The 15,311-nt window shown below is 40.2% G+C and overlaps 1 protein-coding gene across 1 annotated transcript; it reads left to right on the top strand.

The window, feature by feature from the left end:
* Positions 1 to 1,557: 1,557 nt before the first annotated feature.
* On the top strand, positions 1,558 to 12,445 carry LOC311080478 (uncharacterized protein). Its single transcript, XM_084110466.1, has 6 exons — positions 1,558 to 1,785; positions 3,484 to 3,671; positions 4,286 to 4,531; positions 7,118 to 7,245; positions 7,535 to 7,604; positions 11,685 to 12,445. Exons 1-6 carry the CDS (start codon positions 1,704 to 1,706, stop codon positions 11,829 to 11,831), a joined length of 861 nt encoding a protein of 286 aa, XP_083966592.1. The 5' UTR covers positions 1,558 to 1,703; the 3' UTR covers positions 11,832 to 12,445.
* The last annotated feature ends 2,866 nt before the right edge of the window (positions 12,446 to 15,311 follow it).

The following is a 15,311-nucleotide window of genomic DNA, read 5'->3' as shown; positions in this document are numbered from 1 at the left end:
CCCCAAGCGCCTGAGAGCTGAAAAACCACCCTTGTAACTTTGGGCCGGCGGGCCAAGTATCGCGTGATATCAGGTCTCGCGATGTAACGAATTGCTTTACGGCAAAAAAATCTGCTAAAATTCTGTCATTATTGCGCTCCCTCACGCTGTTCGAACCCAAATGAAGAAGACGTTTTAAAGAAAGTCCCATCTGCTTTGATGTCGTTGATCTACTAGCCTCTGGTATCTGAGAGTCACCAACGAGTTTTTCGACAGTGTTGTCAAATATCTATTCCGAAGCTGTAGGGGGAGCTCTATAGAGAAACCTGTGAGCAAAAAGTGAGAATACAGCGAAGAAATTCCCGAAACTGCATAGCCCTGCTTTAAAGTTAAAAAAGTTTAATACTTTTTTGAGTTAGAAAATAAGAGTTGTATTTTTACTCCATCCCAAGATTTGCATATTCACCTGGTAAATAAAACAAGTGAACTCCTTGCAAACCACATATCATCATACAGACATGCACAAAAACATTTAGAACTAAATATGTATATCTCTTATCTAACGCAACTTACAAAATGTTCTTTAGCTGTGTCTGCATCTGAAGATTAGTTAGGATGTTGCTGTTTGCACATCATGTGAGGAGGAAAAGCAAAGTTCTTTGCCCTGCTATAGGCGCTATTGAAGGTGTGACATTAAGCATTGACTGACTTGCACATAGGATCGTGTCTGTCTGAGAAAAGGTCTGACTTAGTGGATGTTCAGCTGGGTGAATCTGGTTCATTTGTGGGCGCAAATGGCAGGAAGTTGTCAAGTGTGACTAGAGGGGTTTTTTTGCTTTCTGTGTGGGTGAAAAGCGTTGAGAATGATGAGGCAAAGTTGTTTCCTCACTGGGATCAACAGAGGTTTTTGATCAAACTTTTATCCAGGCATTAATGCTTGCCAGACATGCAGTGATTCATGAGGATACCTGGTTGTTAGAGGGATGAAATAAGATAATTAGTTGAGTATCTTCATAAGAACAATGTAAGAGGTGATGAATACTGATTTGATGTAAAGGGAGAATAAAAGCGGTCTATGTACTGAGCCCTGTGGCACTCCAGTGGGTATTTACTGTGGGGATCATGGCAGCAACTTTTGCATGGGCAAGCACCAGTCATATTGTATAAAAATGTCAAAATCAGTTGTCGTTTTCTATTTTAATATCATTTTAAATTTGTAATTTCATATGTTTTAGTTTTGGGATTTATTTTTGATTTGATTTATTGTTTTAGAATATCTCTGTTACATCTTCCTGTATGTTTTGATTTTCAAAATATATGTGAGGTTCCATTTTGAGCATTATATTCCATTTTAGGCTCTTTGTACTCCACAAAATGTGACCCACAAATGAGCATGAACCCTGAAGCAAAACATCTCAAATGACTAGCGCAGTGGGAGGCTGCTCATAAAACACTTCCACACAATCAAACGCACACACATACACACACACGCTGGCAGGCATCTTGTCTGAAATCTCTTGGATCAAATCATTCTTGAATGCTAAGCAGCGCAGTCTGTTGTTTTGTTGTCCATGTTGCTAAGCGACCATCAGCAAGTCAAAGGCTGAGAGAAAAGACAAATCCCGAAAGAGAATGAGACGTTGTGGAGACTAGGAAATTGAGAGTTTTTAAGAACCAATCTCTGGTGCTTCTGTGGACCAAGGTTCAGTGTTTGTGAAGGCAAAATGTGGGACACAAGGTCTCTCGAGAAGATGGTGAACAGGACGACTCTGAGCACACAGAGAGTGCTCCACACACACATTCTGGGTGAGTTTAGCCTTAATACCACACAAACATCCTCTCTCTTCAAGCCTTCATTAGCGCATACCAGGTCACATATAGGTTGCTCTCCAGTAGTGTAATCTGAATTCATGCTGAAGGGCAGAACAGAACATTCTCTGCCTCAGACAACCAGAGTAAAACTCACAGCAATCAGTGCCATCAACCTCCACACATCCAGCCTAATGACTCTGGCATTTACTAACGTTACCACAGTGTCTGCTACTGGACTTTTGTCCAACAAACAGAGAAATGTAGGAAGAGGGGTCAAAAATTATACACAAGTTCATCCACAAAAGAATGAATATGTGTTTAAGAGAAACAAAAATATATACTTGCTTAAAAGTTGCTCTTTCAGAACTTAAAGGTATATTTCACCCAAAGTATTGTTGGTCCAAACCTGTATTACTTTCAACAAAGTCATACAGGTTTGAAACAACACAAGGATGAGTAGCCTAAATTATGACAGAATTAAAAATTTTGGGTGAACTATCTAACTATTTATGTTTCATGTGTATTGTTCCTCCTGAAATTTCTTACACCTGACACAAGGGGCGCAACAAAACGACAAATGCAAATCCAGCATGCCACATCCAGTGTGGACATATTCAAGAAACAGAAATACAAGAACAAAGGTTGTAACAATCCTTCGTACCAGAAGCTACTTCTGATACGAAGGACTGTTATGACTTGCGTTTCTTGTATTTGTTCTATTGCGCTTTCTTTCTCTCCCTTTTCTTTCTTGTTCTGTCTGATTTCTGACAGGTTGTCCAATGATGGTGTGTACGATCATCATTGGTTGTCCAGTCGAGGCGAGGCGAGTTGCTTTGCCGTGGACAGCTTCTAGCGACAACGGTTGTGTCTGGTTTAGACACGGTGTTAAGGTCCTTGCACACTGAGTCTGAAATTCTTGTCCGAAATTTTTCGGCACGTTTACGTCTCCGAAACTTTTGTCCGTCAAAAAAAAATTCTGCGTTTTTCACATTCGTAGCAAGCATTTCAAGAGGTGTTTTGACAATTCAGAGCCACTGAATGACGGAAATGAAAAAACGCATACGAAAATTTAGGATAAATAAAAAGTAATAGTAACTTTAATTGCGCTCTGTTTTATTTTCAATGATGATGTAATCAGTCTAAGGTCTTCTCTTTATCTTGTGAAGGTGTTTCCTCTCCATTGTGTAAGAAAATAAATAAATAATTGATCACAAAAAAAAAAAAAAAGTAGACAAATAAAACAACTGTTGACATTCAGAATAGAACTGTAAATGAACATGGCAACATTTCTCAAATACTTTAGTACTGGAAGAATTTAATCTGAGATATTTGGAAAAAGCTCTTTACATTACAGACTTGGGTCTCTTGGCGAATCTGAGCACAGTTTGAGATGTTTCTCTTCTGAAACTCTAGAAAGATTCATGTGGCTCTTTTTCCACTGGAGGAACATGTGGAAAGACTTAAACCAAAGTTTTCATTTGCTCTCTATTAAGTGTCCAGGATAAACGAGTGAGATTTTAGAGATAACATTTATGGTTTTTCTTTCCTATATGTGCATCTGAGACACTTCCTTATGAAGCATGCATAAGATCTTCCATTTATAATACATATTTAAAAGCCATATGTGATTTGTAATCGGTTGCCACCTGTTGCAACCACTGACTCTCATGCTAAAACCACTTCTTCTTTCAGAACTAGGAGAACGGTTGTGTCCGTGGTCATCTCCCAACGCTAGAACAGACAACCACCTAAAATTGCCTCCAAACTTGGTCAGTTCCCGACCTGCGATTGGACGGGAACAGCCTGACGCCCCCGTCGTGGAGGATTTTAAGCAGTTGGCAGAGGAGGAGAAACGTGCTGCCCTTAAACTCCAAGAGGAGGTGAATATTTGTAAGCCTCAAGTGAACCATGTCAAAAAAGTAATTAATACAGACATATTAGACTGTAACACTGTGTCTCCTGGAATTCAGAAAGCCATATTTCAGTCTCCAGGGAAGCAGTCTGGAGAGATTTTATTAGGACTTGATTAAAACTTTCTGATAAAAAGACTCGGCTTCTAATTCAACTTCTTTTCCCCCGTCCAACAGCAGCATAATCCTCGCTGCATCCGAGTGTCAGATTTAACGAATGATCCGGTTTCGACTCCAATGCCAGTAGCAGTCAAATCTTCGCCATTGTGTCAGAGAAATGAGAAGAGCTTTTGTAATAGGGTGTAATTGCTTGTGTAATTGCTCTCCAGGGAAAGCAAGCAGCAGCCAAACCCAAAGATGACTCTCCTCTTCATAAGCCCAGTACAGTTGCCCTGCCAACTCTGATCATCCATCCATTTCTTCCTCTCCCTCCCTAACGCCCTCTGTCTTCTTGTGTTCTCTCTACCTCTCCATCTCCCACTTTTCGCATTCACCCCAACACCTTCATCATCTGTCCTTCATCCTTCTCTGTCCTCCTCATCCATTTTCATCCCTTTATTTCATCTCTTTCGCGTCCTCCCCAGAGTCTGCAGGCCCAGTTTCGGGAGGCCCTGCGAGCGAGGGACAGGCTGGAGGCTGAAATGAGGCGAGAGCTTCAGATCGAGCTTCAGGCCCAGTTCAGAGCTCGTTGTGAAGGCCTGAAGGCTCGGATGGAGGAAGAGAAGGTCCAGGCCGTAGGGGAAGCCTGTAGGAAGCTGCGAGAACAGCTGAACAAAGAGGCAGAGGAGACCAGAGAGACAATAATACAAACCGTACGAGAAGAGACTCAGGTGTGTGTGTCTGTGGTCTTGTTTATCTTGATCTTTATTATTAGATGTTTGGTTCCCACAATAATAAACCAGATAAACCTACACTGCATTGTGGTGAGGTCAGCTTCATAAGAGCTCTAAATAATGTCTTGTTTGGTGTGTAAACATGTCAAAACATGTCTGTTACGTTTTGGTGGCAATGAAGTGCTGCAGTCGGGACGACAAAACACGGAAGACTCATTTGTCTCTCGAGATTTTCCTATGGGTTTTTATAATGGTGTTTTTCAAATTATAAGTAAAATAAGGTCTGTAGTAAACATACAAAAGAAAATGATTGGACAATTAGTTGATTTATTTTGCAATAATGTCCGGCTGACTATATTATCATGCTTGTGCAGTAACGCAGCTACTATACAAATAAATATGTGGACATGAAATACTGATTTGAGTTTTAAATAAGTTTTGAATTTTGAGCTTCCACTAAGCAAATAGTTTTTTTTTTTTTTGTCTAACCATTTTTTAATTACAGTCTTCAAAACAATTGGTTTAGAAACCAGATGAAACCTGTAACAATATTATATTAAATTGAGATCAAACAGACTATGAGCTAATCACAGAACATTTTACAGAGCTAATATTAAAGGGCTGAAAAATTTCTGAAATTGAATGCCCCTCAGAGAAGTAGGCAAATAGTTGGTTTGCCAGGTAAAGATACCTGCAAAACGTCATACTTAACCAAAAAACTGTACTAGTCATAAACCATCTACAATAAAGAATTTTACACAGTTCCCAATGAAATCAAATTTTAATTATTATAAATGGCTCTGTCAGGGTTGGTCGAGTATAATCCAATCAGAAGCATGGAGAAACACAGGAGAAATGACTAAGATAGACTGAACTCTAGGAACAAAGAATAACTACACACTTTCAACATAACGTTAACAGAACAAGGAACTGAGAAAAAAAGGGATAATTCCTGCTACAGACTGTGTGATTTGGGAAATCCTATAAGATCATTATAGATCACAGTGTACGACATGGATGTAATAAACCTGGGTACGACATGGATGTATACTATATGAGGATGACACCTATTGAATCGTAGGCTACAACTTAAGTTAATATAGAAGAATAAAACGTCATCATCAGCATTGCGCTAGTGGTGAACAAATAGAGCAAGATGAATCGCACTTTGGCAATTGTGGTTTTTATGTGCGCTGAAAAAAGAGGAGGAACTGAAAGAGGAGAATATGGACGTGGTCATGTCTAGGGAAAAGAGGCCAACTTGGCATGCCAATCTTGTAAATCTTGTAAGTTTTAGTGCATGTCGCATTGATCAATTTATGTTGCATTTTTATTGGCTAGTCAGTAGATGTAGGTCGTAGCAGAAAACACACGTTGAGACGATCACGCTAAGTTACTGACACTCAGAATATTATCACAGGCTGTCTTTGGTCGCAAGACTGTTACAACAGCCGTCTTTGAACCGCTCTCGCTGTTCGACGTAGAACCACCGTTTAGGAGCCACGACCACAGAAATCAATCGCCACGATCGGTCATCTTTCATTTGACAGCCCAAAATCATACAAAGTGTACGGGGCATTTAATACACAAGGAAAAATAATCAACAGAACAGGGAACAGGTGTGTAACTTGTAACCATGGAAACAACCAAGGAACTAGAGCTCAGAAAAACGGGAACAGGGAAAACCAAACTAAAACACAATGAAACTAAACAACCCTTACAGACAAGACAACAAATAGCTGTACATGACTGAATGATGTGCAGTGAAAATTTCCATCTTGGGGTTAGGGTTAGGGTACCCTGGAAATCCAGAGTTCTCACGAGAGCACACGTTGAATTTGCTCAGCGAGTTTACTCTGGCGTTGAGTAATGATGCTCATTAAATATGCCCTTGTATCCGAGCTGCACCAATCACATCGGGTTATCTGATATAGGCGGGCCAGAAGCGAGATGACGACAGCGCTGTGACGTCGAAGTCAATAGTAAACATTGCAAGATGGCTATGGATGAACACCAGTTGTTTGAAACGGCTTTGGCCGCTACAATGAACGAGTTAGATTTGGCTTTTTATCTAAAAGAGGAACAGAAGACGGCGCTCCAATCGTTCCTTTGCAAGAAGGGCGTTTTTGCTGTTTTGCCGACCGGATACGGCAAGAGTCTAATCTACCATTGAGCTCTGCTGGTATCTAAGCGTATGGGTTTTATTGTTGTGATTGGTTGTAGTGTTATCCAACTGCGTGCAGTGAGATTTTCAAATGCATGCTTGGTGCCGCCCCTCGAGCTGAGTTTCATTAGTCGATGCCAGACCATTAATCTTTCAGATTTTGGTCTGGATTTCCAGGCTAGAGTGAGGGTTCTCTTGTAGTCGAATCAGACAAATCAAGAAAAGTGCTAGATTTGTTTAATAATTTGCTACCATTAACAACTGATTATAATGCAATTACTGATTAACTGATTTACTACCGATTGATATACTAGTAATATATGAGCCAACCAAATCTGCACAGTTTAAAGTCTGACCAATCAGAATAACGTATTATTCATAGTGAGTCATTCTGCTCATTGCCTTCCTCTGTCTGTCAGGAGTGTGTGAGGAGATGTGTGCAGGACGCAGAGAGACGTGTTCGTGAGGAGTGTGACATGAAAGCAGAAAGAGAGAAACGGGTCCTACAGGACAGACATGAAGAAGAGATATCTGAGCTACAAAACAGGCAAAAACACACATGAAACTCCCCCCCCGCTCAGCCCAGATCCCTGTTGTGATGCATCTCAGTTATTCTCTTTCTCCTTCCCACCTTCTGTAAATTTCATCAGTTTCTCTCTTTGTATCTTTCTGCCTTCTCCCTTTTCTACAGGAACCCTAGAATTTATAGATTTTGTTTCTGTCATCATCAACACTGCCTCTCCAGCACTCTTTTTTTATTTATTTTTTCTCCTCCTTGTAATAATTTGTTGAAGTGGTGCATGAGCGTGTGTGTGTGTGTGTGTGTTGGTTTGCAGGCTCCAGCAGCTGCGAGACAGTCTGGATCAGGCCTGCAGGGAGAGCATTCAGTACGAAGCAGAGTTTAAGGTCAGCCCCTGTAATGAGGTCATCATGAATAAATGAACAGCTCTAAAATGGGACCTGCTCGAATCCAGCAGCATCTGCAACAAAACGACAGAATAACAGAACTCTCTCTCTCTCCTCCCGAGCCAGAACCTCCTCTGACGTTTGGTTCTTGTTGACTCGTTCATCGTCATTTATGACCACTAGTGCAAAGTGCCCGTGCAAAATCAGTTTTTGTGTGTGTTTTTAGTAATTGTTGGTTCGGTGTGTTTGAGTGTTCATTGTTACAATTACACAGCAAAAGTTCAGTGACATTTTTTTTTGTGCATGGTAGAAAGCAAATACTGATACTGACATAATGACATACAATAAATATGGTAAATTGAACTACATGATTGAGGGAGGCTATACAATGAACTCTGAGAAAACGCTACGCTTGAGCAAACAGTTTGTGAATAGGCTACTGCAAATGATGCCCGTGAAAGAGACTGTGAACACATTGAATAGGATATGTTTAGTAGGTAAATAGCATAGGCTACTATTACACAGTAGCGATAACGTTAAGCGCACCAGAATAAAATATAATATTCAGAAATAAACAGTGTAGCTGACTTACAGATTCAGTTAACATCCACAAATGAATAAGCGCGACGATTCAGGGAGCAGGCTACACGGTGAACTCCGAGAAAACGCTACTTAAGCTCCGCTGCTTTCTTCGACCCTCTCTGTCTCTGGTCCTGGGCTATGCTCACTCAGTGTCAGTGTGAGAGGGGGAGTGGCCTCTGGTCCTGCGCTGTGCTCACTCAGTGTGCAGTGTGAGAGGGGGAGTGGCCTCTGGTCCTGCGCTGTGCTCACTCAGTGTGCAGTGTGAGAGGGGGAGTGGCCAGCGGCTAGAGCGGCAAAAGCAAATGTGTGCTTCTTTTACCAATATATTTAACGATATCTTTTGCATTTCTAATCCAAACAACGCCAAACTTGGCACTGCACTTACTCGTGCCCATAGCGAGACACCTGTCAAGTTTGAAATCCATCGGGCTAACTGTTCGAGAGATATGCGAATAACAGGCACACACACACACACACACACAGACAGACAGACAGAAAGACGTTCCTGTAATTTTTAGATAGATATAATATTCAGAAGTAAACAGTGTAGCTGACTTACAGATTCAGTTAACATCCACAAATGAATAAGCGCAACGATTCAGGGAGACAGCTACACAGTGAACTCCGAAAAAACGCTACGCTTGACCAAACAGTTTGTGAATAGGTTACTACAAATGATGGCCGTGAATAAAATATAATATTCAGAAATAAACAGTGTAGCTGACTTTGTTTAGCGGACAGTGTTTATGTCAGAATGTTTATTTTTAAACCACAACCTTTAAGTGCTTCTTTTACCGATATTTTTAACGATATCTTTTGCATTTCTAATCCAAACAACGTCAAACTTGGCACTGCACTTACTCGTGTCCGTAGCGAGACACCTGTCAAGTTTGAAATCCATCGGACTAACGGTTCGAGAGATATGTGAATAACAGACACATAGACAGACAGACAGACAGACGTTCCTGTAATTTATAGATAGATGTTTTCTCTGTTAGACGGTAGGGGGCGCTATTATGCATCTTCTGGAAGAGTACAGAATCTCCAGATCAAAACGCAGGCGAAGAAGAAGCAGAAACAAGTGCTATAGAATTGTTGCTTATGCACATAGAAAATAACGTGATCGTGAACATTAAACAGCAGATAAATCAAACTTCCTAATGTCAAACCCATGAATAGGTGCAGGACTGTGAAGATTTGGGGGGTTGTTGGAAGCGATTCGTTTTTGACAGCTTCTCAGAGTTTTGTTCATAATGTTGCTTTTTTATGAAACTTACTCATATTCAAGTGTCGATAAAAGAAGAATGCAAAAAAATTTTTGCAGAGGCTTTGTTCTCTGTTTTGATATACTGTATTGCATGTTTAGATATTCATACAACAAAATATTCGGGGGGCCATGAAAGTTTTGCGAAAATGATCAAAAACGCTGGGCGGTGACTTTAAGAAAGAAAACACTGGCGGGGAAAGAGTTAAGCTTAGTTTGTTTCCCCCCATGAGTCTGTGCATTAGTATGGAAGCATGTTTCCTCCAAAAATGCAATTGCAATGTTTCATCTCACAACTCTGACTTTTTTCCTACAATTTTGAGATATAAACTCACAATTGCAAGAAAACAAATCAGAATTGTGAGATAAAAAAGCGCAATTAGCTTCTCTTTTTTTTAAATTCCATAACAGAAAAAAAAAACAGAATTGTGAAATGTAAACTCAGAATTCTCAGGAAAAAAAGTCAAATTTCTAGATGTAATATAAGTATTTTGATGGGGGAAAAGTCAGCGTTATGAGATGTGAACTCTCAATTGCGAATTTATAACTTTAAAAAGTCAGAATTCCGAGATTTAAACTAGCAAGTGAAACAAGTTTATAACTAGCAATTGTAACTCAATATAAAAGACAAAAATTTGTAATTAACTTTATTTATTTTTTTATTCCGTGGCGCAAACCATACATTGGTGTTCCTTTCAGGCCCGGTTCTACGGGAGTGCTTGAGGATGCTAAGAGCAAGACCATCTTACTGTAATAATATCATATTGACAAAACAACAAATCAGTGTTTGTGCTGTGAAGAACATCAAATGTTTCTATTTGCAATGTGTTTTTGCAGCGGTTAGTATTATGTAGCCAATCACAGACATGTTTGTTGATCTCTTGAACGCAGTGGCCAATCAGAGGTGCTAAATCAAAATCCACTCATCGGTCAAAATGCCAGAGTATTTTTATTCAGTGATGAGTTCTGCACATTTGTGAATCCTCTCATTAACAACGTGCAGACACGATGCAAGTAAGAGATTAACTATGCTGTCAGCTTCATTGATTATAACAGAACTTTGTGAGATCGCAATTAACTGAGAGTGAGCTTACTTCCGAAATCGAATACTTCCCTACTATATAGTATGTGAAAAACAGTACACTACCAGAATAGCATGTCTGAATACATTGGATGCGTCTGAAATCGCATACTCTCTTGAGTAGGTACTTATTTTGAATTTGAATTCACTTTGCGAGCGTTAAAAAAGTATGTTCTATGTAGTATGTGTGTGAAGTATGAATGTAATCCGGGTCTACTACATTCGCTATATGCTGCCATTATCATGTGACCTACAGCGTCAGTTGTGTCGCTTCACTGTCATTCATTACTCTCACCTGCGCTTCCTCTGCAAGTGACTTCACTTACTATAGGGTTAGGGTAGGATTAGGATTTGGTTTAGGGTTAGTTGCATGTAATTATGCATAATTTACTGTTATTGCTATGGTAAGTACATGTAACATATGTAGTCTGAGAGTGCAAGCCTGCAGCCAGACTGTTCTCTCTCCTGTGGCCTCATGGGATAGTAAAGTGTCCATCGTATGCATGATTCAGAATTACGCCGGAAGTAGTAGATCATCCGGTACTTTTTACTCTTTTATGAGTACAGTGAATTCAGACATACTTCTTTTGTCACATGATTTTGCCTACTATATAGTAGGGAAGTATGCGATTTCGGATGCAGCCGTAGTATTCGAAAACAGTAGGCGTAAAGCCTCCGGACGACTTCCAGCAAGATTCTTAAGTCTGCATACGATGAACACTTTACTATCCCATGAGGCCACAGGAGAGGATTTATGAATGACAGGGAAGAGACGTAACTGGCGCTGGTAAGTCACATGATAATGGCAACATGGCGGATGCAGTACGTCCGGATTACATTCATACTACCCATATAGAACATACTTTTTTAACGGTCGCAAAGTGAATTCAAATTCAAATGTAATCCCTACTCAGTACGCGATTCGGGATGTAGTGTGGAGAGCTTGCTTACACATTACATCTGCACTTTACTAGATCTCCCTCAGTGATTTAATTCTGGAATCAGGCCTGGTTCCTCCCTTCCTGACATAATAAACAACAGTGTTGACATTTGACCTTTGGCTTGAGGACGTTTCCATCTTTGGTCATTATGAAGAGTTCACCTGTTTAACTAACTGCATCAGCATGTTGATGTGCTTCTGTTCCTCTTTCAGAAGGTGCAGGCGAGCTACATGCGGTTTGTGGACCTGACCGAGTCCTCCCTCCACTCGGATTACCTGTTAAAACCCCGCAGACTGGGGAGAGAGCCAGGACTCATGGACACTGCGACACAGACCGATGAGATCACCCCTCAACTGTGATCTTCTCACAGTCACACCTCAGTGTCTGCCTGGGTATTTAACATTGTCCTGCAGTGAGACACGCTCCGTTTTAAGCATTTGTCTATCGTTTTCTAGAAACTATAGCATCATTTGTACTTCGAATATGTATTTGATGCACCACAGGTTTAAAGCTACACTGTGTAGGATTTTCTCCCATCTAGCGGTGAAATTGTTTATGACTACCAACTGAATATTACTTTCTAGCCCCTCCCATTCCGAGGGCGTTTTAACTCCTACGGTGGCCGTATTACTTCAAATCTGCGGCAGTCGCGAGTAATCTCCCCCTCGCATTCGTCACGGTGCCACTGAGTGTAAAAACGCGAAAGGCGAAGCTTGAATTTCCAGGTATGTCCCTCTTTGGCTAATGTATTTTCAAGATGGAGGTGCAACATGACTGCTGCCATTCGAGCGACTCGCTCGTATGTATTCTAAATGGCAGATTCTACGCTTACGAGAATACTTGATTAGTTGGTAGAAGTAATTACACATTAATGAGCACATATCATTTTGAAAGAACAGAGTGTTTTTTGCTAAGAATCAACTTTAAAAATGACACAGTGTAGCTTTAAGGGAACTACAAAAGCTAGTTTCAAACCTGTATGTGTTGAACACAAAATATATTTTGAAGAATGTTGGTAATCAGACAGACGATAGACATTAACTTTCATAGTAAGAAGTCAATGGCTACCGTCAACTGTCTGATTACCAACATTCTTCAAAATATATTTTGTGTTCAACAGAAGAAACTCATACAGCTTTGAAACAACATGATGGTGAGTAAATAATGACAGAATTTTCAAACCTTTATTCACTTGCCTTAATAATTTATCCTCCTTGGTCCCAAGATGGGAAACTTTACTTTTAGTTATGAAACATGTTAACTGTTGCATATTAAATAAATAAATAAATACCTGTAATTCTTGTAACTTCCAGTATATAAAAAGGTGTACTTTTGAAAATGAAATACACACATTCTCTGTTGAACTAACAGGTTTATCAGATCAAATATTGATATATGATTATGCATATTTAATACACTAATTAGTCTTTTTTGGATTATAGAGTGATTGACACTACTGATGAACAACATATTAAATATGTAAGTGTAACAGGTCAAATATGTGTTTCCACTTGCTACAGTTATTTTCATGTATGGCCCCTTTAATTGCACTCTCCGCCCAGATCTGGTAGAATTATGAACTGGTTCCGGTAGAGTCATTTAGACTCGCGCCAGTCGAGAGTGAGAATGGCCGCGGTGAGTGAGTGCTCCGTGTGTTAAATATATTTTCGTAATTATATAACCATTTTAAGGGCTAATACTGAGTTATACGTGTGTTTAGAAGTATGTTGTATGATTTGGGTTTGTGTCACTGTTGTATGTATTGTAATATCAAGTTTAATGTTCACTTCCAATAGAATGCACGAGGGTGATTCCTGAAACTGATCACCGCTGTTCTATATTCACTGTCAACAGGTACAGACCAGTTTCAAATGTGTTATCAATTACTGTTTATGTAGTTTATGTAAAAGAGTCATTTAGACTCGCGCCAGTCGAGAGTGAGAATGGCCGCGAATGCACGAGGGTGATTCCTGAAACTGATCACCGCTGTTCTATATTCACTGTCAACAGAATAAACATCTTAAAGTGCGATTTGGTGTCCATCTGATTTCAACACAACACAACGCAGAGACAACACTGTTACAATGGTGCCGTGACCGTGACTCTGGAAGCAGCGTGGTGAATCGACTGATCGGAGATTTCCGGAGGAGTTCGTGCCGTGGGTGACGAGAGTTTTCGCGCCGGAGCTGTTTGCTGCAATACCGTTTTTGTCCACAAGGTGGAGTGAAGGAACACGTTTCACTGCTTAGAGGAACAAAGTTCTGGTATTGTGGTATCCATTTGAAGGCAACATTTGCTTATTTGACAATAATAGCCGTTGAAGATTAACCTTTGAAGGATATATTTTTTTTTTTTACGTAATTATTATTATTTTTTTTGACTGGTTTATTGAAAAGTACTATTGGGGAGACTGAACATCAGCAAATTCATTTTGACTGAACTTTGAGCTCTGAAAATAAGCACATTCATTTTGACTGAACTCTGAACATCAGCAAATTCATTTTGACTGAACTTTGAGCTCTGAAAAGTAGCAAATTCATTTTGACTGAACTTTGAACTCTGAATATTAGCACATTCATTTTGACTGAACTTCGGACTCTGAATTATTATTATTATTATTTTATTTTTTTCTCTCTTTTTATGAAAGTGCTTTTCTGAAGTTTTGAAACAACACAATTACATATGTTAAAAAAAGGGTAGAATTATTATTATTTTATTTTCCTTTTGTTTGAGTAATATATAGTTGTTGTTTTTTTGTTGTTGTTCATCAGTGCTAATGTCAATATAGGATATGGATTCAGACAACAGTTTTGGAAGGGGTAGAGGTCTATTCATGTTTACTCCTATGCCATCAGTTGGGAGAGGCAGACTTGATTATACTCCTGTTACATCTACTCCAATGTCTGCCTTAGAGGCTGTGCAAGATGTAAATGTCAATTCAAGTCCTCCACCCCCCCAGTTCAGTGAAGGTGGACTGAAACAACCCAGCTTGAGAGGGGATGAGTCGATGGAATTAATAGTGGGGATGGTAGAGCGAATGGGACGCTCTATTGGGGAGAGCATTGCTTCCTGTTTAGAGTCTAAAGTCTGCAGTTCAAGTAGTGCAGACTCATCTGTTTTGAGCAGAGTTCTAAAATCTGAAATCAAGGAACCTGTTTGTTTTAGGGGTGATCGGGCTGAGCCGTACACTATACATGAGTGGGAAGCCATAGTGCTGTCATATTTGCGCAAGATAGGGACGCCAATCGAAGAACAAGCTGATGAAGTCCTAAGTAGGCTTTTGGGGCGGGCTCGTGAAGTTGTGAGGGTGGGCTTGCGTAGTAACCCTTCCATTGATTTGTGCAAAGGCCCGAGTCCTATTTTTGATTTGTTGAAACAACATTTCAGTGACACAGCTTTTTCTAGCATGCCATTAGCTGATTTTTATGGCACACTTCCACACGCTGGTGAGGATCCCTTTGACTATTGGCTGAGGCTGAATAGGGCCATGGATATGGCTGAGGACTGTTTAAAGAGACAGGACAAGAAGATTGACAATCTATCCAATGAGCTCACAGTAATGTTTATCAGACATTGTCCTGACCCTGAGCTTTCCCTTATATTCAAATGCAGACCTTTGGAACAATGGACGGCGGCTGATGTTCATGCACGTTTGGAGGAGTATGGAAGAGAGAGACGATGTGGCTCTGTTTCTAGAGCGCCCCCGGCCATTTCTCTTTTGAAACAGGAAGTTGCTGTCCAGCCTCCTGAAACAAAGGTTAGCAAAGCTGCTAAACCTGAGGCTGTTTTATGTCAAACTCAGCCTACAGAACCTGTTGAACCAATGGAGCGAATTTTAG

The sequence above is a fragment of the Abramis brama genome (genome assembly GCF_963993115.1).
Source record: "Abramis brama genome assembly, chromosome: 3".
Classification (NCBI taxonomy): Eukaryota; Metazoa; Chordata; class Actinopteri; order Cypriniformes; family Leuciscidae; genus Abramis; species Abramis brama.
Note: the sequence above shows the minus strand (reverse complement) of the source record. Positions and strands in the feature narration are given on the sequence as shown.

What these genes read in the sequence shown, in the direction of transcription:
- LOC311080478 (XM_084110466.1), top strand. Translation starts at nt 1,704, where the DNA reads ATGTGGGACACAAGGTCTCTCGAGAAGATGGTGAACAGGACGACTCTG. An exon ending in GCTCCACACACACATTCTGG is followed by an intron (nt 1,786 to 3,483) that starts GTGAGTTTAGCC and finishes TTCTTCTTTCAG; the next exon opens with AACTAGGAGAACGGTTGTGT. An exon ending in ATATCTGAGCTACAAAACAG is followed by an intron (nt 7,246 to 7,534) that starts GCAAAAACACAC and finishes GTTGGTTTGCAG; the next exon opens with GCTCCAGCAGCTGCGAGACA.